We start from the raw sequence: 24,562 nt of genomic DNA, 5'->3' as shown, positions 1-24,562 counted from the left end.
AATGTTTGTTTACTTTGAATGTTTTATATTTATGTTTATATATATATTCCTTTGAAATAACACAAGGTTTTAAACTATTCCGTTCCAAATTTTGGCAAGTGTTGCAAAAATTGCAATAAAATATTAGAAATGAACATTCATTATAAAATAAAACAGCACATGTAATATGTATTTTATATAATATGAATAAATAAATATAAATACCTTATGGTATGGTCACATTAAAAAAAAAAGAAAATATTATTATTTTTTTATTTTTATTTTTTTATTTTTTGGTTAGTGGATGCATAAATAGATGCAACAGGCATTAAGTCCCTTATGATCTCTATAACTCTACTGCATCACCTTTACATCTCAGCTTTTTGCCTCATGCAGTATTCATGTGTTATACAATAACTCCTTAATACAAGTATCATGAAACTTTTATAAGGTTGTTGTTTCCATGTTATTATGCTGTTAAGTTTATGGCTACATCTGGGCATGTGAATGGTTTCATTAAGGTATATAAATGAAATACACTTGTTATGTCCCATAAATGTGTCATACATTTTTAATGAAGATAAATCATTACTCTAGGTTTATCTGGGCAATAAGTAAAGTTTCTGAAGCAGTACTTTATTCTAATCCACATAACTCTCTGATCTTTTGAATAAGGTCAAACCTCATTAACTTCCTCTCCCAGGGGTTTTCTGGAAAGCCTGCTTTATGTAACATAACACAAGATTGACTCATTTGGGCACAAGCTGTCAGAATGCAAAAACCTCCTTTGCTTAGAGATATTTTCCCTGGCTAGCACAGAGACAGAGATGATGGAAACTGACATTTACATAGTGTCTTAATGAAAGCAAACAAAATAAAGCAGTCGATATCACCAAAACTCACATTTTGCAAACTCAAAACCTCTAAATCATTTTGTGTTATAATTTATAAAATCAGAAAAAAAGAAAAAGAAATTAACTCATTGTGTAAAAATACAGCAGACTGAGCTGAATCGGTCTTGATTTGACTTTTTAATCATGAATCATTTGTGTTGGATAAATCCAAATACTGAAAATCTATTTTTGATTTAAAGGGGTCATATGATGCATTTTGTGTATTTGGTGTAACATAATATGTTGACATGCTTTAATGTTAATGTGTGCGCACACACACATGACGTGCAAAAGTCCGCATTTGAACAGTGTAAGGGAAACAGGTCAATTTAGCTCAAAGGGAATCATTTAATAATTTAAAGGGAATTTGAACAGAATCACTGTTTCATGGCTGATCACTGAGATGCCCTGCGATTCACTGAAGGAGCCATTTAACATCAAATCTGCGCTGGATATCAATATCCAAAGTATAGTGAAAACACTATCAATTAGCACAGTAACAAGATCGGCAGTTTAAGACATTAATCTGTAAGCAAAAACACAAGATACTTCTCTTTTCAATATGAATAAGGCTTTATTAGATAAATATAAGACATATAAACTAATCTAACACATAAACGCACGCACTCACACATTCACACAAGTTGCAGGAAGATCGAAAGTTAGGGAAAGATGAGTTTAAGAGAATGGAAATATGGAATCCCAAGTTAACAGCAATACGTTAAATTGCATAGACATGAACAGCCATCAATCACTTAATTAGCCCTCGCAATGAGTTCCTCGATGAGGTTAAAATTATATTAGATACACCAGCACAAATGTCTGAAGGTACATTGCCTATGTAAAGTTGTCGCTGATTGGCTGGAAGTTCAGTAGTCGTTGAAGTGACATCTTGGGAATCCCGTGGTTGGGCGTTGACTGAAGATGCAGAGTTGTGTGGCTAGTTGAAGTTGAACGGACGTTACAAAACTTAACTCAGAACATGAAACTCTCAAACGGAAAAGAAAAGAAGTAAAGTTTGACGAGACTAGGTGGTGTTTCTTCTCATCGTGGCTAAGTAGCAGCAGGCGTGCAGGCCGAAGCACGCTGGAACTGCGCTCAAAGAACAGTGATGACTAACAGCATGGCTAAAAGCTAAAGCTAGGTAGCAAAGCTAAAAGCAGGCTGAGTATTTAAATTGGCTTGTTGGCCACACCTCAAATGTTGTCTTGACCAATCAGATATTGTCTTGGCTCGGGGGCATCATAAATCATATGTTATCTTACCAAGCATGTGGTCCGAATTTTCCCGCTCTTGCAGGGTCAAATTTTTGGACATGATTCCTATAACAAGAATATGATACAATTGACAAATAACTGATTGTCAGGACCATTTCAAGCAAGCATATTCGATTACATAGGTACTAGACATGAATATGTATCCTTAAGCTATCCCATAGTTATTAAAAGACATACACAATAAGTGATTATAACATGATAGTCAAATGTGTGGGTTACATATTAATGAATATGGAGTGAAGCGATGGACTGATATTAATTTAGAAGTCTTTTTGAGTTCATTTTGGTCCATATATATATATATATATATATATGTAGAAAAGACTGTTTCTTTGTCAGTCTCTTGACAAAGATTTCTGTGGAGACCAGAGGTTCAAAGGCCCCTCCCCTTTAGGAATTTCAGTCTGGTTCTGCTGGGGGAAGTCAATGGATCTTGTGTAGTACTCTCATGGGTTTACATGTGATGTCCGGCATTGCCTTTCAATTACGAACAACAAATTTGACAATCTCTTCTGCAAATTAAAATTGTCAATAATTGTTCTAGTGGTGTTAATGTTGAAAGCTGTTCTGTGAAAGCGTTGGTTGGTTGGTTATCTTGCTTGGGACTTGTGGGACAAAATGTTTTATGACTTTCTGTTGCCTTACTAAGGAATTTGGCTCATGTTTCAGCCACAGCCCTGATCGACTCTTTAATTTGTCTGGTTCGAGTCATTTCTGCTACAACAGTCAATATCAAAAATGTAAAGGGTTAGTTCCCCCAAAAAAGAAAATTATGTCATTAATGACTCACCCTCATGTCGTTCCAAACCCGTAAGATGTCCATTCATCTTCGGAGCACAGTTTAAGATATTTTAGACTTAGTCCGAGAGCTCTCAGTCCCTCCATCAAAAATCTATGTACGATATACTGTCCATGTCCAGAAAGGTAATAAAAACATCATCAAAGTAGTCCATGGGCCCTATAATACACTCGGCACAATGCAACCAAGTGTGTTTGCTAGTTTCAGTCCGGCGCTGTTCGCATTTTCCCATCCAGCGCCACGTTGTTTAATTAGCAAATGCATTTGCGCTCATTTTTTGTGCCCATGGGCATGCCGGTCTAAAAAAGAGGTGTGTTCAGGTGCATTGCTGGCTCAATGCTATTTTAAGGAGCTGAAAATAGACTGTGCCATAGACCAACTCAAACATAAGATTGCATAAGATTTTTTATTTTTTTTTGTAGGCTAAATATACATATAAATGCCTACATGTCATAATGGATAGTCATCACATGCATCAGAATTAGGCTATTTGCTCGCACACATACAATCTTCGAGACGCGTTCTGTCTTTGCGCTTGCCAAATTCTGCCGCTTAAATAGCAAATCCATCATGGCACAAGCGCAACTGGCTCTTAAAGGGAATTGAAGATGAGACGCTGATTGGTTTATTGCACATAACGCCCAGAAAACACCCATTACTCATTAAGAGAATAGGGACAACCCGTTTAGACCATGCGCCCGGGCACGCCAACTATTTTTTCGTCATTAAAATAGCAGAAGTGGATTTGGACATGCCCTGAGTGCACCTGCGCCGTGTGCTTTACACTTTGCATTTAGATCATTAAAATAGGGCCCCATTTGACATCAGAGGGTCAGTTAGAATTTGTTGAAGCATCGAAAATACATTTTGGTCCAAAAATAACAAAAATGAAGACTTTATTCAGCATTGTCTTCTGTTCCAGGACGTATGAGGCTGCTGATATGTTTTCTGGTGCACCCAATAACAAAAATAACACATCAGCAGCATCACTGCAGTGTTGTGAATGCACTCACAACAAACCCGGAAGAGAAGACAATGCTGAATAAAGTCGTTATTTTTGGACCAAAATGTGAACTAACCCTTTAAAGGGGGGGGTGAAATGCTCGTTTTCACTCAATATCCTGTTAATCTTGAGTACCTATAGAGTAGTACTGCATCCTTCATAACTCCAAAAAGTTAGTTTTATTATATTCAGAAGAGAAAGATAGTCTGTACCGATTTTTCCTGGAAAAACATGACCGACTGGAGGCGTGACGTGTGGGCGGAGCTAAAGAATCACGAGCGCAAGTAGGCTTTTGTGTTGGAAGCGTTTGGAAGCTGTGACATTACCTTGAGGAAAAAACCATCATCCAAAACAAACCATGGCTAACAGTCAGATTCAGCCGTTTACTTATGATCCAGAATCAGATCCCGAGGCTGAAACTGAACGAGAGCAGCAGCAGCAACGACTCGCTCCGAGCGAGGCTCGAACCCGGGTCTCCGGCATGGGAGGCGGATGCACTAACAAGGAGGCAGAGATATTTGAAGCAGTTTTACTCACCGCCTGTGGTTCCAACACACGATCGTGACCCTTTTTCGTTGGGATTGCATCATCCTTAAGAAATAAACAATACGCAAATCCGTCGTCAAACTTGGCCTTGTTTGTAAAACAAGCATCTTTGAAATGCAGGGAACACACAAAAACACTTGCACAACTCCGTTGATGCTCTGTAAAAATAAACTCCATCCACTGGTCCCTTAATGATGTTTTTTCTTTGGTAATCTGTGCAGGGTTGTCTTGCCCTGGCAACCAAAAACACACTTCTTTTGTGACATTTCGCTCTCGTTCTGATCAGTGAATGTCTGTGCTCTCTGTGCTCTGCTATATGGGAGCGTGCGCTCTTCCGGCAGAAGTGCCCTCAGGACCCATATAAGGAAATTCCGCTCCATCTAACGTCACACAGAGCCATACTCGAAAAAAACTTTCCGAAACTTTTGACAAACCGGAAGGAGTATTTTTGGAACAGAAATACTCCTTCAAACGTACAACTTAATTTTTGAAACTTTGTCCATGTTTAGCATGGGAATCCAACTCTTTAACAGTGTAAAAAACTCAGTATGCATGAAACAGCATTTCACCCCCCCTTTAAACTTATAACAAAACATACTTACAGTAGGCTAGCTGATTCAGACGATCATCCATAAATTGCATTGCTGTTGGTAGTCACCACATTAGACACATTTTCAGTGAGACTCATAGCCTCCTTTCCAATACTAAGAATTAAATATTATATCTACTTTGACAAAGATCCATTGATATAGACTGGCAAGATAACAATAAGTGCTAAAAATGTTTCAGTCTGTTACATACCATCTGTTCAATGTTTTATTGACTTTTTAAATCTAATTTTAAATCACTGCATGAATCCAATCAGTTCATTATCAGCACAAAGCTTCACATTCCTAACAATTAATTTAAATGGACCAATATAACCAATATAACTATGTCATGATAATGTGATGAAAGTTTTGGGTCATAATAAAAAATTATATCAAATAGATAATTGTTCATTTGAAATGTTGTCTTGGCAACTAAATGAAATAAATAACTTTGTAAATAGTAAAATAGTTTGTAAAAGTAAATATAAAAAATTATTGCAATAGTATATGAATAATTAAGAAGTATATAAATCGTATAAATAGAGTCAAGATATATTTGAATGATAAATTGCAAATGTTGCATATAGTCTTCTGATTCATGACAGTAGCGCTGGGTGATAATAATCGATTTTATCGATTAACTCGAATGTGTAGTTTACATTGATTTGTTTGAATGAAAATCAGTTCTTTTTAACATCTGCCCATTTGCTCAACCCTCCCCCTGCGCGTAGAGACATGCTGCCGTTTTCCGCTCTGTGGACGTGCGTTCCACTCAGTCGCTCAGCCACACAAGCAAGCGCTCTGTTAATATTCCGCTCACCCGCCATAAACCAATTCCCGCTCAGATCCCGCTCCGACATAAAATGTCTCTAGTAGGCCTAATTGTTAAATAATTTTTTGATAATTGTCTAAAACTATGCATGCTGATAAATAGCAATTTTTCAAAATGAAATTCTTACATTCTTTTTAATTGTATCAATTGTATTAGTCTAATTTTATCAATTGTATTAGTACTCACTTTTAATGCTCTGCCCGCCTCTCATTCCGCAGCCAATCGACCGAAGAGTTTGCTAGTGTACATCAACCCCTACGGAGGAAAACAACGTGGGAAGCGCTAATTAAAATGTATTCAATATGTTAATCTAACCTTAGTAAACATAGGCTACCTAAAATGTAAAAACTAAAGAAGTGTATTTGATTTTCGTTCACTTTATTTCTGAGAAAATAGCTGCCATTGTTGTGCGTTAGAACTTTCAAAACAGGCTCATTAAAACACAACCGCGAACACACACTAGATTAAATGTGTGTAGATCTTTACAAAATACACCTGGAGTATAAAGCCTGTGATAAGCACACACAAGATAAAATGCACTTAAAGAACGCTTAGATTATGGACTGGGTTGAGCGAGCGGAGTGGAATCTTCTACTTTTGTGACTCGCATGGCAGTAAATAACACGATGATATGATCATGCAGTCAATACAGATATTTCATAAAAACATTAAAAACAAGCAGTGCTATAACGTAACCCATTAACAAACTCACCATGTCTACACCGGGCATGAGTGGCACGTTCCAACAAAAGGCAACAGAACCCAGTGATGCCTTGTTCTATTCATGACGAAATGGACTGGTAAATGATAAAGAATGATAGTCCCTTTTGCATTGCATTGCATATCAGGGATGAAAGATTGATAAAAATACATGCTATTTGTGACTAGATGTAACTTTTGATACTTTACGGTAAAAGTGGCTCTCTGATTGAATTCAGTGCAGCTTCCATGAAAAAAAAAAAACCTTGTGAAGACCTCTGACAGTCTTACAAACTGTATCCAGTATGATATGAATGTTATGTTATGTAACGTTTTCACGGTTTATAATGGCAGGGCGTGCCATCTTGTCTTTTGGCTTGTTGTTTCTGATTGAACTTTAACCCCAAGGGGGAAATCCAGATCAAATCCCAGAAGGTAAAATCAAAACAAAATTGAGTTAAAACTTTTGAACAATTTCTTTGTCATCTGCATATTGATTTTAAGTAGGGGGGACAAAAATCGAATCGTAAATCAGATTCTTTGTGAAAAAAATTGGGATTTTTTTTTTAGGCCATATCACCCAGCCCTACTTGTTAGGTTCCATTTGTGGTTTTGCAACAGGTTTTGTTATGTCTCTCATGTTATGTGACCCACTGGTCCTCTATTCACAGGTAGTTATTGTGTCCCGGTGTGTGAGATTATAGCCGTTCAGGAAAAAGAAGATGACTCTCCGTGTAAAAACACTGGGAAATGGCAGAAGGTTCCTCAGAGCCCAGCGGACTCCTGCCAGCACGCTTTCACAGGTACACCAGCATAATCAGACTGTCATCTGCTTATCTGGCCCTGATAACAGGGGAATACATAGTTTGTTCCTTTAGCTATATGTCATGAGTGTATTATCAAAACGATACTTATCATACAAGTCACCTTTTACCTAGTTTTTGGAATAATGTGGCATTTCATTTGTGTTTCTCTTCAGTGTTCTATGTAGAGAGGACAAGGCAGCACTGCTGGTGGTGCAACAACGTGACTTTCCACTGCTCTGAACATTCCCTGTGTCTGCTCTGGGTCCAAACTATTAGGGAACAACTTGCATTGATGAGTGCGTCTTTTATTTTTGTATAATATAAAAATGTACTATTGTAAACTAACAACGCTATTCATAAACTATAGCAAAAAAGACAAGTTATTGTTTATAGGTATGTCAGTGATTTTCAAACCAGTTTTGTGTACATGAATAATAATTATGTCATTTTGGGGTGAATTTATTATAAACGTTTTTCATTCGATTATAAACTCTGAGGGACGAGTCAATTACTATCACACAATCTTGCTTCCCTTTTAATATGCATTTTAATCAGCCAAAACAGAAATTTTTGTTAACCAAAGTTTTTTTTTTTTTTTTTTTTTTTTTATATCTGTCCTCAGTAACTCCGCCAAAATAGAATCTCATCAAAATAAATGTAAATATCAAATATGTTGTGATTTGACATTAGTGTTTGCTTAGACACAGGAAATAATTGTAAATTTGAAAAAACACAGAACTTTTCTTATCAATCCTATGGATAGTTTGGGGGTGTTTTGAACCTAGTGTAGGCACAAGTAGAGTTTTGGTCTTCTCTATGTTGTCACATCAGATGAAGTTTTTCAAAAGCAACTTAATGAAGTAGTTTTGACAGCCTAGGAAGACAAAAACTCACTTTTAATGCTCTGCCCGCCTCTCATTCCGCAGCCAATCGACCGAAGAGTTTGCTAGTGTACATCAACCCCTACGGAGGAAAACAACGTGGGAAGCAGATTTACGACCATAAAGTGGCCCCCATCTTTTCCCGGGCTTCCATTTCCACCGACGTGATTGGTGAGTGCCCGTCAGCCGCCTGCATTAACATTTAAATAAAAAATGAGCTTTTATGCTTCGCGAATAGATCTCCGTTGGCAAATGGCCCCACCTGCCAACCCGTCCCACGAATATGATTTTATTTACAGTGGCATCTATCACAGGAGCTGGCCATAATGCAAACTGTGATAGTCGATAAACATAGGAATGCAAAGACATCCATTATTTATTAAGTTTGAGGGAGGAAGACCCTAGGCTGGTGTGAATATTGGCTGTTGGAGCTAAAGCTTACAGGCTTACTCAGCAGTTGCTTGAGGGTATTCTTTTTATGACCATGCGGACATTTCGTAAATGGTAAAGTACATGTCTGGCTGGACAAATACCATTCAAACCAAATCATTAGAGGAGCCAAACAAGATGTTCTGCCGACGGTTTAATAAGCTCCATACATCACCTTTGGCATATATCATCAACGTGATCCACAGGGCTCGGTCCTAGGCCCCATTCATTTTCAGCACATCCCTCCGAGTTACGGCTTTACATCAGTGCTGATGGTAAAGAACCGGTAATGAAATGTACTGGGGATTGTTTTTCACCGCGACTTCAGCTTCATCATTTGATGTGGCTGATTGATGGTCTCCATCAAGCCAGCAGAAAAATGCAATTTAACTGCCAGATGAACATAATGATGTTTCTCCCCCTCTGCACAGCCTCGCTGTCATTGTCCCGTTAACAATGGCTTTTTCTCTTTTGTTTCTATAGTTACAGAGCGTGCAAATCATGCCAGGGACCACTTGAAGACAGAGGCTGATCTGAAGAAGTATGATGGGTGAGTGGGCATCCTGCTGGGAGATCATGGTCGCTGTGCGGCGACTCTTAATTTGCCCACCGAGGAACGCGTCCTCTGCCGCACAGCTCAGATTAAAATTTGCACATCAATGAACATCAGTCTGGCACTGCGGCAGATGACGGCGGGCAGCTTGGGAAATGACAACTGAAAATGGAGTAGCTTTTGGTGACAGCAACATGGATGCTGCTTCATAGCTGGGCCAAAGGCTGTATTCACAAAACAACTCTGACTGTTGCGTCTGGATCTTTTTTCTTTACTTTTTAACATCCATTTCTGTGAACGAGAGTTTAGACACACATTTCATTCATTTTGCACCCTACCTTTCACTGAAGAAAATGTAGTTTTAAACAAATATGCATTGAAATGATCAGTGTATTCTCTCACTGCAGTGTGGTGTGTGTCGGAGGTGATGGCATGTTCAGCGAGATTATGCATGGCCTCGTCTCCCGTATGCAGCAAGAAGCAGGTGTGGATGAGAACTCTATTGAGGAGACCCTTATGCCGTGTGGACTTCGCATCGGCATCATTCCTGCAGGTTGGTCTATAGCAGTTTTTCCCAATCCTGGTACTGGAGCATGTACCGAACACATTTTGTACATGTCCCCTCACACATCCAGTTCATGTTACGGTCAGTCTATTAACAAACTGATGAGCTGAATCAGGTGCATCAGATAAAGGAGGCATCCAAAATGTGCAGTGTTGGTGATGCTCCAGGACTGAGAATCACTTGTCTACAGTCACAAATCTATACAGCCAAGACAGTTCCTCAGAATGAATTTCATTGCTTTTTCATGCTCGGCACTTCCTTGGCAGTGTTCCTGGAAGCATCCGTCACTCAGGGTTCCATTACAGCGTTTGTGTTTTGAGATATTTCCAAGTCATTGTAAGTTTTACACCTGCACATGGGCACAGCTGCATAATAGAGGAGAACTGCAGGAGATTATAGCTCTCTTCCAAAACCTAGTGAGCTGCCTAGAAAGCATGTTTAGGCATCAGAGGTTCACTCATATATAAAGGCTGTTCAACAAATGGAAAGCAACATTATGTTGCCTTTGATGATACTTTGTTTTGATCAAATTTCAGTGGGCTGTTCACACAGAACATGTCTGTGTGTGCACTGCTATTTTTAACTAGTGGGTCTCTGTAAAGTTGCTTGTTGAATATTTGTGGCTGTTATAAAGCATCTTGTATTGTATTTTATTTTATTTATAAATGTTTTTATTTATTGTCTAGGTTTTTTAAGTTTTAATACATTCTTATTGACAGAATTGCATGTATCATTTGTGGATAATCTGCAGTTAACACTGTTAGCAAAAAAATAAATAATAATAATATTAAGCATCAAAACTGTTTTTAACATTGATAATAATTAGAAATGTTTATTGAGTACCAAATCAGCATATTATGAATATTTTTTGACACTAATAACTGTAGTATTGACTACTGAAAATTCAGCGTTGCTTTCACAGGAATAAATAAAACTTTAAAATATACTAGAATTGGAAACATGCATTTAAAATTTGAATAGCATTTTATAATATAGCTGTAAATATATTTTTATAATGCATCCTGGGTAAGATAATTCTTTCGAAAATATAAAAAAAAAAAATGTTATTGACCTAGAACTTTGGATGTAAGTGTATAATCTCTCACACAGATACATAAAGCTTCAAAATATACAACATACTGCACTTCAAGCTTTTTAAAGCAAGAGAATGGGAAAGAAAGAAAAATACTTGGGCAAAACAGGTTATTAATAAATGGCCATCCTGAAAGAGCACAAGCAGAACATATAGACTGTTGTCATGCACTGCAGAATGCCCTTCACAAGAGCCCTGCCAGCAATTGATAACTTAATGACTGTGGCTTATCAAATCGTGTTTTCTGATATTACTGTTTGCCACATAAACCAGACAATGTCGAAACCTTAGGAGTCCATGTTATCAGCGTGTGTAATTCTGTCTATTTATGGCCTTATCTCCCACTGTCCAGACATGAAAGGACTAGTGACAGTTTCTACGAAGAGCTCTGGGTCCGTTATCTTGTTTCTGGATGACAACTGATTCCGCGCAACAAGGGAATTTGAGACAAATCTTTGACTTTAATAGATAATAGATGAAAGCATCCGAAACCACTGACAAAAAACGAACCATGCTTTTAACATTGTAATATCATGTTTACATCACGTACAATGTTAAAATGTAATAATGCCATTTAAGATTCGATGTATAATACACAAAAGCATCTGAAACAGCTGACAAAACCATAAAAGATCAATGCTATATTTAAATGCTATATTCTATGCTTTTTTTTTTTTACAAGATTTAATTAATCTCTTGTAAAGTCTCAGGTCTTCCCCACTACCCCACTAATCATTGATATGCTAATTATTACCATGTTATCTAACACTATCAGTGTATCATGGTATTGACGCAGTAAGGGACTGACATTTAAGCAACATGCTGTTTACTGCTCTTTAAATGGTTTTATCGTGATATATAATTGAAAAACATTGTATTTTACTTTTCCACCTTTGTGGAAACAGTAATGGGATCGTGAAATAATCAGTCTGGCACATTTGCAGATTGCAGTCTGTGTGTTTTTGCTGTTATATAAGCAATCTGAGGAAGAGGAATTAGATTACCAGAAAGCATATAAGAGACAGAAAGAGGGCTGAACTCATCTGAAATCTCATCTCTCCATATAACAGTGCCCTGAAATGCTTCAGCTACAATCATTTCAAGATCGAAAAAACTTTCTTATTCTCACAGGGGCTGAATAGACTAAAAACTCCATTGGCTTGTGATGTTTGGTTAGCGTTCACAATTGAAGGTTAGATTGCTGCTGCCCCCATATGCCACCAAAATTGAAAATGAAAGTGTCATTTTCATACGTTAACCTTCAGAGTGAATTATGAGAGATAGATTTAGGCCATTTCTGAACCCCTGACCCATGAAATGTGTTTTTGAAACAGGTTCGACTGACTGTGTATGCTTCGCCACAGTTGGCTCAAATGACCCTGTCACTTCAGCACTGCACATCGTTGTGGGTAAGTACTCATCTCTATATCTGCAGTATGATACAGCATATCTGGCTATGTATGTATATTTACGCTTATGTAAATTTCTCGTCAGTATTTGCATGCTAGGTCTGAGTGCTATCGCAGTATATGTAGTTATTTATTTATTTATTGTTCAGCAAGGGCATTACTACAGCTACTACTTCCCTTTGGATGTCATGACATGACCATACCTTAACCAGGGTGAAATCACTGTAACTTGCAGCTTTGAGCGACGTGTTGCTTAAATAAAGCATAATACCACAATGGAAAATGTTTACTGTGCCGCTTTTACAGAGACGGATATCGAATTTTGCTGCAATATGCACTATTCTTATGTGCGGTGTCCTAGCACAGGATTCTGATGTTATCAGCTTGTGTTTTCTGAAATCCATCCTGGCTTTTTCTGCAGGTGATTCTCAGCCAATGGACATCTGCTCGGTGCACAATGAAGACCGCTTCCTGCGCTACTCTGTGTCACTACTGGGTTACGGGTTCTACGGAGATGTGCTGACAGACAGCGAGAGAAAGCGCTGGATGGGCCCGGCCCGTTACGATATCTCAGGTACACAGGAAGTGATTTATTTTTTATTTGTTTTTTTTTATCTGCAATTTTGGATGGAAATTCTTCTTTTATTTTTGAATTCTTTTATTCATTTATTGTTCACAGGTGTTAAAACTTTTCTGTCACATCGCTACTATGAGGGAACTGTGTCCTTCTTGCCTGCTGAAGGGAACTTGGGAACTCCCAGAGACAAAATGCAGTGCCGAACTGGGTAAATGCTGTTCTGTATTTTTTTTTTATTAGGGATGCACCGAATATTCAGCAACTGAAATTGTTTGGCCGATAAAAGCTTGTTTGATGTTCGGAATAAGCGAAAAGATGAAATAAATTGTACCGAACAATGATGTGACTCGATTAAATAGAGGAGCGCAATAATTCAGCAAACATGTCGGCAGTGTAGAAGCATTTAAAAGAGTCAGAGAAAGACGCAAAAAAATCATTACAAGCAACTGCATTGCACGTCTCTGATTAGAAGAGGAAGTAGTTGTTGTTGCTGGTTTACTGTATATTGATTGAAATCGCGAAATGGCCTCAATCGATTAGTAAATAAAGTTTTAGTTATGTTTTCTAGTACATGCACGGATTGCATTCGAACAGCGCTGCACAAGCTCACGGCATGATCTGGTCATTAGCCAGGGACACGGTTCAAAATCTGCGCTGAAACTGTGTTACTCATCAGCTGCTGAGTAACATTATTCACAAAAAATACGAAAAACCATATTCGGCCTTTGGCCCAGTGTTTCATTTTGTTCGGCTTCAGCCAAGAATTTTCATTTCGGTGCATCGTTGTTTTGTATGCATTTTGTATGCTGTTTCTTCAAGTGAACATTCGTAAAACACGCGTATAATTAATAATTTAAGCCATCATTTGATGGGTTTTAATTATATTGTAAACATTTTGTCCACATTTTGAAGGATATTTGAATTTTCTTTTTTAAGATGTTGAAGAAGTTCAAAAAAGCTGAATTTATTTAAAACTGCTATCTTTTGAAGCATTATAAACCTATTTACTGTTACTTTTAATACATTTAATGCATCGTTGCTGAATAAATCTTCTTAGTTTAAAAAAAATAATAATAATTACTGACCCCAAACCTATTCACAATATATTCAAGATGTAAGGTCCCATTTTTAAAGCATGCCTAAATTATTTTTAATCTAGATGTTTACTTATTTGTGTTAAACAGATATATAGCCATGTTCCCCACCTCTATTGTTAAACCGGTGTTTGTGCCTTGCAGGTGTAGTGTCTGTCGGCAATCCTCTTCTGACAAACTGGTCGGCAAAAATGAAGACAGCGTTTCTGATGCTGGTGAGGAGCATTTGGGAATGCCAGTGTTAAACTGAGCTGGTTTATTGAAAGGAAGTCTCATATCTGCCCTGTGGTAAATGCGCCCAACCTCAGTACAGGCCAACAAAGTGCATTTCCAGCCATGATTTGTAATGCCCCCATCTGTCGGCTCGACTGGCACGCTGTTTGTGAACATTAGGCCAAATGGTTCAAGCTGCCGCCCGGCTGATCATTTAGAGAGTGCACACACACACACACACACGCATCATATTATCTCTGCCTCTCAGCACCCTCAGAACAACTGGCACCTCCGTTACCCAGCATTCTGTGTGTTTACCCTGAGCACTGATAAGTGCTGTTTACAGACACACACTCTCTGCCCTCACAATCCCAAATTGGCATTTGTGCATGATGATTTCCTGAACGCTTTTAGACCGCGTGACATAAATAGAGTCTTGTGGGAAGAATAAGGGGAAGAATGATGTAAACAGGAAAGGGAGTCGAGGGCCCTTCATCAGTGGGAGAGCACCACAGCTATACTTGCTTTGGGATTTAAAATCACCTGGCTTCTTTCATTTTTCCAGTTTATAGCAACACTTTGAAAACGGATTTTCGAAATTGTAAATAAAATGTCTTGAACATCTTGTAAGGAGGTAAACTCATTGTTACTTGCCTTTTCTGTGTAAATTGTTTGTGAAATTTTATTACAAGAAAGTAGTCTTCCGGTATTTCGTCTTGAAAAAAATTCAGTGTAGATTTTTGCATTTTCGGAATTCAGTGCAAAACTTATTTCTAATTTTAAGTCATTTATTTATGTTACACTTTATACAATGCAGATTGTTTCAAAGCAGCTTTACAGGGATAAACAGGGAAATTATGGTTCAGTGATGGTTCAGAGATCACTTTTCAGTGTCACTTTTCAGCTGAGGTCAGTCTAGTGATGATTCAGTTCCCTTGAAGAACATCAATTATGAATTAAGTTCAATTCAACTAACCAAACCAGAGGCGACAAAAACACAAACTCCATCTGTGAAAGAAATGGAACAGTAACACTTTATTTTGATAGTCTGCTTCAGACATTCTACTAATAGTAAGTTACTTTACATGTCAACTAGCAGCCATTAGAGTATAAGGAGACTGTCTGCTTAAAGGGGGAGTGAAATGCTCATTTTCACTCAATATCCTGTTAATCTTGAGTACCTATAGAGCAGTACTGCATCCTTCATAACTCCAAAAAGTCTTTCGTTTTATTATATTTATAAGAGAAAGATAGTCTGTACCGATTTTTCCCGGAAAAACACGACCGGCTGGAGGCGTGACGTGTGGGCGGAGCTAAAGAATCACGAGCGCGAGTAGGCTTTTGCGTTGAGAGCGTTTGGAAGCTGTGACATTACCTTGAGGAAAAAAACATCATCCAAAACAAACCATGGCTAACAGTCAGATTCAGCGTATATTTATGAACCAGAATCAGATCCAGAGGCTGAAATTTAACAAGAGCAGCATCAGCAACGACGTCTCTATGTGGTATGTACTGAAACTGTATATATTTGCTTAGAGGTTTTGGAAAATGACTAAGTTCCACTTTATGTCGTCTTTTTTTTTTTTTTTTTTAAGCTGTACATGTGGAAAGTGCAGTTTGATGACAACATCGCATGTTGTTTACTTGATGTGCTTACGCGCCGATAGCTAAGTTAACAACACAGAGATATTTGAAGCAGTTTTATTCACCGCCTGCGGTTCCAACACACTATCGTGACCCTTTTTCATTGGGACTGCATTATCCTTAAGAAATAAACGATGTGCAAATCCGGCGTCAAACTGGGCCTTGTTTGTAAAACAAGCATCTTCGAAATGCAGGGAACAAACAAAAACACTTGCACAACTCCGTTGATGCTCTGTAAAAATAAACTCCATCCACTGGTCCCTTAATGATGTTTTTTTTTTTTTTGGTAATCTGTGCAGGGTTGTCTTGCCCTGGCAACCAAAAACACACTTCTTTTGTGACATTTCGCAACGCTCTCGCTCTGATCAGTGAACGTCTGTTGTGCTCTCAGTGCTCTGCTATACGGGAGCGCGTGCTCTTCCGGCAGAAGTGCCTTAGGACCCATATAAGGAAATTCCGCTCCATCTAACATCACACAGAGCCATACTCGAAAAAAACTTTCCGAAACTTGTGACAAATCGGAAGGAGTATTTTTGGAACAAAAATACTCCTTCAAACGTACAACTTAATTTTTGAAACTTTGTCCATGTTTAGCATGGGAATCCAACTCGTTAATAGTGTAAAAAACTCAGAATACATGAAATAGCATTTCACCCCCCCTTTAATATCTTCCACAACATGCTGACTATGAGAAACTTTGCAAGTATATGTCAGCTTATACTACTAACCTTAAAGGGTTAGTTCACCCAGATAGCAAATTTATGTAATTAATAACTTACCCTCATGTTGTTTCAAACATGTAAGACCTCCGTTTATCTTTGGAACACAGTTTAAGATATTTTAGATTTAGTCCGAGAGCTCCCAGTCCCTCCATTGAACCTATGTGTACGGTATACTGTCCATATCCAGAAAGGTAAGAAAAACATCATCAAAGTAGTCCATGTGACATCAGAGGGTCAGTTAGAATTTTTTGAAGCATCGAAAATACATTTTGGTCCTAAAATAGCAAAAAACGATGACTGTATTCCAGTGTTAATTTTGACACGAAATTTTAATTTAGTTTTAGTCTTAGTCTTTTGACTATAATTCTTTTTAGTTTTAGTCAAGTTTTAGTCATCTGATTTGTTTTAATTTTAGTCTTATTTTAGTCGACTAAAATTGCTTGGTATTTTCGTCGACTAAAATTGCTTGGTATTTTAGTCGACTAAAATAAGACTAAAATCAATAACAGATTTACTAGACAATTTTTTACAGCTGGTATAGGAAACAAACTTAACCAAAATATATAAAACACAAATTCAACTTTATTTCAACACAACTGTGTCTTTATTTCGATTCAAAAGCTTTTATGCAGCAACAAACACTGTCATGATAATGTAAACAATAACTAGCTGCCAATTGACCATCAATAAAAGAAAAATAAAGTTAGGTCCAGGACCTTAAAGTTTACAGCTGAGCTGAACAATAAGTGCATACATTTAAAGTAAATATTTAATAAGTTGGCAGCTAGGTGGATAAAAAAAGTAACAAGATTTTATAAGGTATTCATTTGTCTAGCAATATTGTATGTTTTAAATACTACAATATTGCTAGATTTGTATGTATAATGATAGGATGTGAACATTCATGTTTCACATGACTAATATAGAAATATTTGTGATATTGTCAACAAGTAGAACATTATAAAATATACTAAACATTAGTATTAATCAAATGTATTTATCATGGTATTACGTATTAGTATTGTGCTCGCATCTAATTTGAAGAAGGGGCTATTTTACAGTACTTTTCAGTTCGTAATATTTAATGCTACAACATCTACGCACTGCACTATTCCAATTTTGCTTAGCTCAATAAACAAAAGAACATCGTTGTAAAATTACATTTGAGAAAATGTCTGGGTGGCTCGTCTGTAAATGTCTTTTCAAATTGGTTGTGTTCTTGCCACGAATGAGCGCTCTGCGTGCTTTACACTTTGTTTTGTTCGTCGTCAAACGTGAAGTGAGCTGTGGACATTTTGTCGCTCTTTTAGACAGTAGGGACTTTAAGCAACAGCTGCGAATGGAACGGCTACAGCGACCGGAAGTTTGCCGTCACACCGCTGTAGCCAAGAACGTAAAAGTCACTAAGCAACGGTAAAACAGAACAGCGCAACGCAGCATTAATTCATTTATTGAGATCCAAAAAAATATATAATTTAAAAAAGCAAGAGAAGGATTGCTTTTGGCGTTAAATGACAATCTTTTGTCAGAAGAGGAGTTTTTAATATTGTATGATGTAAATAAGTCTAAAAACATAACATTTATTTACCTAACCTCTCACGTTGTAGCGACTCTGGCAAATCAGCTGTTCTCCCGTAGTAGACTGTTAAATTAGAACGTCACAAAGTAGCAGTTAAATTCGCGCAGGCGCAATACAACGCCAGAATGGCGTTGCCGTTCCACCAGAGGCTGTTGCTTAAAGTCCCTATCACCTCTTCGAATGCCGACTTCCCGGGAGCTCATAAAAACTGAAAACCTTCGCTTCACGTCTCAATAAGTCAGGCTCTGATTGGTTCTCTTCTCTCATGCAGTCTGTTCTGTTTTGCCGGTTCTTTTGCTCATTCCTCGCATCTCTCCCGTCTGCTGATTTGATTTTCGTCACAGTCTATTTTCGTCTCGTCCTTTATTCGTTGACGATAATGTCAATCAATTTAGTCATAGTTTTAGTCTCCATCAGTGCCTTCTATTTTAGTTTTCGTTTCGTTTTCGTCAGCAAAAATATATTCGTGACGAAAATAATGACGAAAATATTTAGTCAACGAAATTAACACTGCTGTATTCAGCATTGTCTTCTCTTCTGTGTCTGTTGTGAGAGAGAGTTCAAAACAAAGCAGTCTGGACATCCGGTTGATGAACACTGAGCCGAGCCAGATAACGAACAAAACATTAATTCATTCACGAGTCAAGAACCGTTTCTGTCAGACGCATCTGATTCGAGATCAGAGGAGCTGATGATACTGCGCATGTGTGATTCAGCGTGAAGCAGACCGACACACAGAGCGTCTGAACTGAACTGATTCTTTTGGTGATTGATTCTGAACTGATTCTGTGCTAGTGTTATGAGCGCGGGTAAACCGAAGGCTTGAATCAAGAGCAATCATCGCAAAAACGCCATTACGTCGAGCGCAAGAGAACCGGTGAACCGTTTTCTTCAACCGGTTTATTGAATCGAACTGTCCGAAAGAACTACTGGTGGTCCGAAAACCGGTGCAACCAGTTCTTGACTCGTGAATGAGTCAGTCTTTTGTTCGTTATCTGGCTCAGCTCGGTGTTCATCTTCACAGCAGTTCAGTCAGTGTACTGTTTGAGTGCATGCATTACTCCGGGATATTGGTTTTGTTTTAACTCAGAGAGAGTGTCAGCCACATTAAAAAAGTTAACAGCTTAAGTAATTTGTGGATTAATGCGTATTAGAGATGCGAACCGTTTAAAACGATTCAGTGCCGATTTGGTGAACTGAATGATTCGTTCGCGAACCGGATATCCAGACTGCTTTGTTTTGAACTCTCTCTCACAACAGACACGGAAGAGAGACAATGCTGAATAAAGTCGTCGTTTTTGCTATTTTTCGACCAAAATGTATTTTCGATGCTTCAAAAAATTCTAACTGACCCTCTGATGTCACATGGACTACTTTGATGATGTTTTTCTTACCTTTCTGGACATGGACAGTATACCGTACACACAGCTTCAATGGAGGGGCTGAGAGCTCTCGGTCTATATCTAAAATATCTTAAACTGTGTTCCAAAGATAAACCGAGGTTTTACGGGTTTGAAACAACATGAGGGTAAGTTATAAATCACATAATTTTGCTATCTGGGTGAACTAACCCTTTAAACCTAACCTTACACTCTACTCTGAGAGTTAGTAGACATGTAGTTGATAATTAATGAGAATTAGTTGACCTGTAATTGCCAAGTTACTTATTTAGTATGATGTCTATAGCCTACAACATTAAAATAAGGTTATGAGAGGTTAGGGTGTTCTTGGTGGTGGCCTACTGTTGACTATCCACGTAAAAAATATGTGTAAATGCATGTATGAAAGTTTGTGACAAGGGTCTATAGACTTCATTACTCAGAGGTATACTAGTTATTCACTTCACATGATGTTGCTGTATTTCAGAGTGTCAGGATACGTGGACGGTCATCAGGGGAAAGTTCTTGGCCATCAATGCTGCCAGCATGAGTTGTGCTTGTCCTCGCAGTCCTAAAGGGCTTTCGCCGTCAGCGCACTTAGCAGATGGAACTACTGACCTCATCCTCGTCAGGAAGTGCTCCCGACTCGACTTCCTGTGCCACCTGCTGCGCCACACCAATAAGGACGACCAGGTTCCTGATTTATCTCAGCAGAAAACATCAGTAGATTTAACTTGATATTCCATTCATGTTTCACCAAAGGCTGTGAAAAAACACCACTTTCTTTAACTGGCACACTTCAAAAAAGTATCCCCGCTATCCACTAAATGCTAACTCTATATTTTATATAGTAGTATAAGTTCATATGTATATTTAATTAACTGTAAGTCAGGTTTTTTTTTTTTTTCTTGGAAAAAGAGCAGATAATTATGTTCTTTGAAGTTCTTAGTAACAGCAGGGTTTCTGAAGTCATAGAAAACCTTGAAATTCATGGCAATTTATCTTTTTTTTAATGCTTTTTTTAACTCCTAAAATATTTAAACAACTAGAAATGCCTCTTTATAATTTCAGTCTTTATCAAAACGATCTTTATCCAGTAATCACAAATATTTAATAATAACAAATAAAATTATCCAGCCAAGTTTATTTCTCATCAAAATATAGTATTATTATTATTATTATTATTATTATTATTATTATTATTATTTATTTTTATTAATTTTTTTGTAAATTCAGAACCTAAATTTACTATGACATTATGAATCTAAAAATGTCGGATTTCTTTAATCACTTTATAAGAGGCTCCTTATCCTCAACGTGGGTTTATTTATTTTGTGAAAAATACAGTAAAAACAGCAAGATTGTGAAATATGATTACATTATAACTGTTTTCTGTTGTAATATAATTTAGTAATATACTCTAGTAATGACAGTGCTGAATTTTCAGCAGTCTTTGTGGCACATGATCCTTCAGAAATCCTTTGAATATGCTGATTTAGTGCTTAAGAAGCATTCATTCATTTTTCATGTTAAAATGTACGTGCTGCTTTTTGTTGAAATCGTGCTACTGTTTCTTTCCAGATTCTTTGATGAATAGAATGATAAAAAATAACAATATTTATTTAAAATAAAAATATTTTGTAACTTAATTTCTCTTTCTCAGAATGTTTTTTTTTTTTTTTTTTTTTTGACTTAACGTTTCATGATGTTTGATGTGGGATTCCGTAAGCATTACCCTTGTTCTCTTTCTTTGTTCAGTTCGATCACTCTTTTGTGGAGGTGTACCGGGTCAAGCAGTTCCGGTTCACCCCCAGATATCAGGAGTGTGATTCTGAAGTGGACCTGAGAGACAGCGGAGCGACAGGCAAGCGATTCCTCAGTCAGATCTGCAGGGAGCACAGAGCCTGTGGCTGCATGCCTTCCCAGAGCAACTGGAACTGTGATGGTGAGATCCTCCCACACACTGCCATCCAAGTCCGGTAGGTGTCCTTATCCAGATACACCCTCTGTGTTTGCAATTGAGGTTTTTATGAGTTCATTTATTGGACTCGGTGGAAGTGAACCCATTACTCCACTGTTCGAGTTACAGAAGTGCTATATCTAGATACTTCACTTGAGTGATAACGCCCACTCTACAAATAATGAAAAATTATGAATTTCAAAGATGCATTTAGTGAAAATGAGAACTGTTACACCGTGTCATGTTTCAGAAAGGAAAACGTGCGCCATTGTAGTTTTAATACACTAATCACTTTAAGCAAGTCCTCATTGTTGTTGTAATTAAGGGGTGTGGACGTCACTGCCACTCTCACTCAGACTTCCTCATATATCTAAGAGATGTCACTGTCTCTTTTAGACCTCAGTCTTTCAGAAAATGTTCCTCCGACACAAAATGAGCAGCGTTTGTCAATTAGTGGAAGCTGTAGTTGAGGTCTTTTGAGCACAAGATCGTATCATCTCAGCACTAGCATACTAAACAGGGTAAATAAATGGACTTTTGTGGCTTGAGCCTGTGGAAAAGATGCTATTAAAATTAAAAACTCCCTCCATTGTGCCTGCAGAGGAGTTGTTCTCCTCCTTGATACTGCATGACGGCTCGCCCAAATGCATCATTTCCTTCACGCCCCATTGTTCTGTGTCAACAATGCGTAGCAGTGAAATGCTCCTAATTTAATGGCCCTCTCACTGTTAAAGGCTCACCTCCTTTAATTAAAATAGAAGTCCATTCATTTATTCCATTTTCAGCTTCAGTAATTGTTTCTCGAATGAGTAAGCAAATAACCTGTTGAGATAATTGATGATGATACCACGGCCGAAAAAGGCAATCGCCTGGCACTGAACTCACCTCCAGAGTATTGAGTGGAATTAGAGGAAATTAAAGAGCCCCCGAACCTCCTAGGAGCGCATGCATTTAAACTACAAAACTTTTACTCAACACGACATAGCATTTATTGCTTACCAGCACTTGCTCGTACTTTGTTTTAGTCTAGGACACAACGCATTAGTGGTGTTTGCTAAGGCAAGCATCAGTGTTACTATTGCAAATCGTTTGGCTTGGGGATTTAGACAAACCATTGTAATTAAATATTACACTTATATTGAAATATTAAAGGTCTCGTTTTCCGTGCTTTTTTGAAGCTTTGATTGTGTTTACAGTGTGCAATATAAAATGTGTTCATGTTTCACGTGTAAAAAAACACAGTTGTTTTCACACAATTCACTTATCTGTATACCACTGTTTTCACTGTCATAAAAACGGGCTGATGACTTCCTTGTTCTATGAAGTGAATCCTTCAGAAATACATAACGAGTTCTGATAGTGCCAGCGGTTCCTGTGTTGTGATTCGACAGCAGCTGAGTGCACGCGGCTCTCCTGAAAATGTGATTGGGCTAGTTTTAGACTAGTTTTGAGAAGCAAGTGGGCAGGATTTGTTTTGAAATCCTGGCAATGCTGATCTTAACGCACATGCTGGAGATGTACTTATAATCATAGGAGCGTTTTTACTGACGAGATGTGGATGAAAATCGCATTCGATTTTTTTGCACAGCCCTACCATCTAGTTAACAAAGCTAAACAGCGTTGCCCTTTGTGTAATAAGTTACAGAAACTGTTAAAACGCACCAACTAAAATAATAAAATACACTTACCGGTTGTGGTCCATAAACAACGCCTTCTCCAGACAAAGAGGGAACTGCTCCATCTTTCAAGAATAATCTTTGTGCGAATCTGGCATTAAACTGATTGAGATTGAGGAAGCTGTCCTCAGCAAAATGTGCTGCACATAGTTTTACAAGTGGCAGTGGTGTCAAAAGTATTGGCATTCAATACTCAAGTAGAAGTATAGATACTAGGGTTTAAAAAGACTTTTGTAGAAGTTGAAGTATCAACTCAAGCTTTTTACTCAAGTAAAAGTGTAAAAGTACTGGTTTAAAAAACTACTTAAAGTATAAAAGTAAAAGTAATGTAAGAAAAAATGCCATTAAGAACAAAAGCTTGGGCCGTGCCAGAGGGGCCTATTGTGCACTACCCCACCCCCTCAAAAAAATTTTCTAAAGGCCATAATGACTATAAAGTTATATTAAAATGTTCATGTTGAAAAATTTGTGATGCACTAGGGCTAGGCTACCTTTTTTCAGCCGCATATATGCCCACTGAAAATGAACGCATTTTAGTACAATGCAAATACATTAAAGAGCTAGAGATATGATGACTAGTTGCCAATAACTATTGTTATGGTGCAAAAAGTCAAACTTCAGAGGCATGTCATCAATAACCTTTAATGGAATGTAAATGTACATCCAAGCTTAGCTGCAGGAATCTGTGAGGGCAATGGACAAGAACATTGGTGCCAGCTTAGTAACAATTACCCTTGTATGGTTGTCTATATACAATAAATATTATAGTGCTGTCAAAATTAATGATTAATCCACATTGTTAATCAAAAACTAAAAATAACTCATAATCCTGATACCTTCTTGATCGATAGCTTCCTGTATTCGGTACATATGTCTGCTATGTCCAGTGTTCGGGGTTACAAAGTTGGTAAAGCCTAGTTATAACAAAATTGTCAATCGCGTCGTCATTCGCAAACGATAATTTATTAAAACGTCTCGCTACCGAACTAGCTACAGCTTAATTTGTGGAGGATGAAGAGAAAGCCCCCATTTGGTAAATGAGCCAGTGAGAAATAATAACTTTTAAGAAGGGTCCAGTGCCTTTTTTGATACTTTTAAAATGGTACCGGCGCCTAAACGGTGCCTTAAACGATACTTTAAAAAAAATAACCTAAAAAAACTATGGATAACATTAGAGAATATTATAAATATTTAAAATAAATCCATAGCTTTCACCTTGGATGCTCTCATTTCCCAAGTTGTGCTTCCCTTAATAAGGCTAATAAATGTATTTCACAATCTGGGTCATTATTTAATACAAAAGCACACATAATGTTTCTACTGTATCTCTGTCACTCACTCTGATATTTAGTTAAGATGAGTGC

The 24,562-nt window shown here is 37.6% G+C and overlaps 1 protein-coding gene across 1 annotated transcript in view; it reads left to right on the top strand.

Annotated features, from left to right (window-relative positions):
• cerk (ceramide kinase) overlaps window positions 1-24,562 on the top strand; it is a 37,431-nt gene that overhangs the window by 7,121 nt on the left and 5,748 nt on the right. The window contains exons 2-12 of the mRNA XM_052555274.1: window positions 7,290-7,421; window positions 7,598-7,720; window positions 8,351-8,476; window positions 9,218-9,284; window positions 9,695-9,840; window positions 12,280-12,354; window positions 12,776-12,928; window positions 13,034-13,139; window positions 14,170-14,240; window positions 20,050-20,255; window positions 21,321-21,541. Coding sequence (XP_052411234.1) covers window positions 7,290-7,421; window positions 7,598-7,720; window positions 8,351-8,476; window positions 9,218-9,284; window positions 9,695-9,840; window positions 12,280-12,354; window positions 12,776-12,928; window positions 13,034-13,139; window positions 14,170-14,240; window positions 20,050-20,255; window positions 21,321-21,541 — 1,426 coding nt within the window. The remainder of the gene's footprint in view (window positions 1-7,289; window positions 7,422-7,597; window positions 7,721-8,350; window positions 8,477-9,217; window positions 9,285-9,694; window positions 9,841-12,279; window positions 12,355-12,775; window positions 12,929-13,033; window positions 13,140-14,169; window positions 14,241-20,049; window positions 20,256-21,320; window positions 21,542-24,562) is intronic.

The sequence above is a fragment of the Carassius gibelio genome, chromosome B4 (genome assembly GCF_023724105.1).
Source record: "Carassius gibelio isolate Cgi1373 ecotype wild population from Czech Republic chromosome B4, carGib1.2-hapl.c, whole genome shotgun sequence".
Classification (NCBI taxonomy): domain Eukaryota; kingdom Metazoa; phylum Chordata; class Actinopteri; order Cypriniformes; family Cyprinidae; genus Carassius; species Carassius gibelio.
Note: the sequence above shows the minus strand (reverse complement) of the source record. Positions and strands in the feature narration are given on the sequence as shown.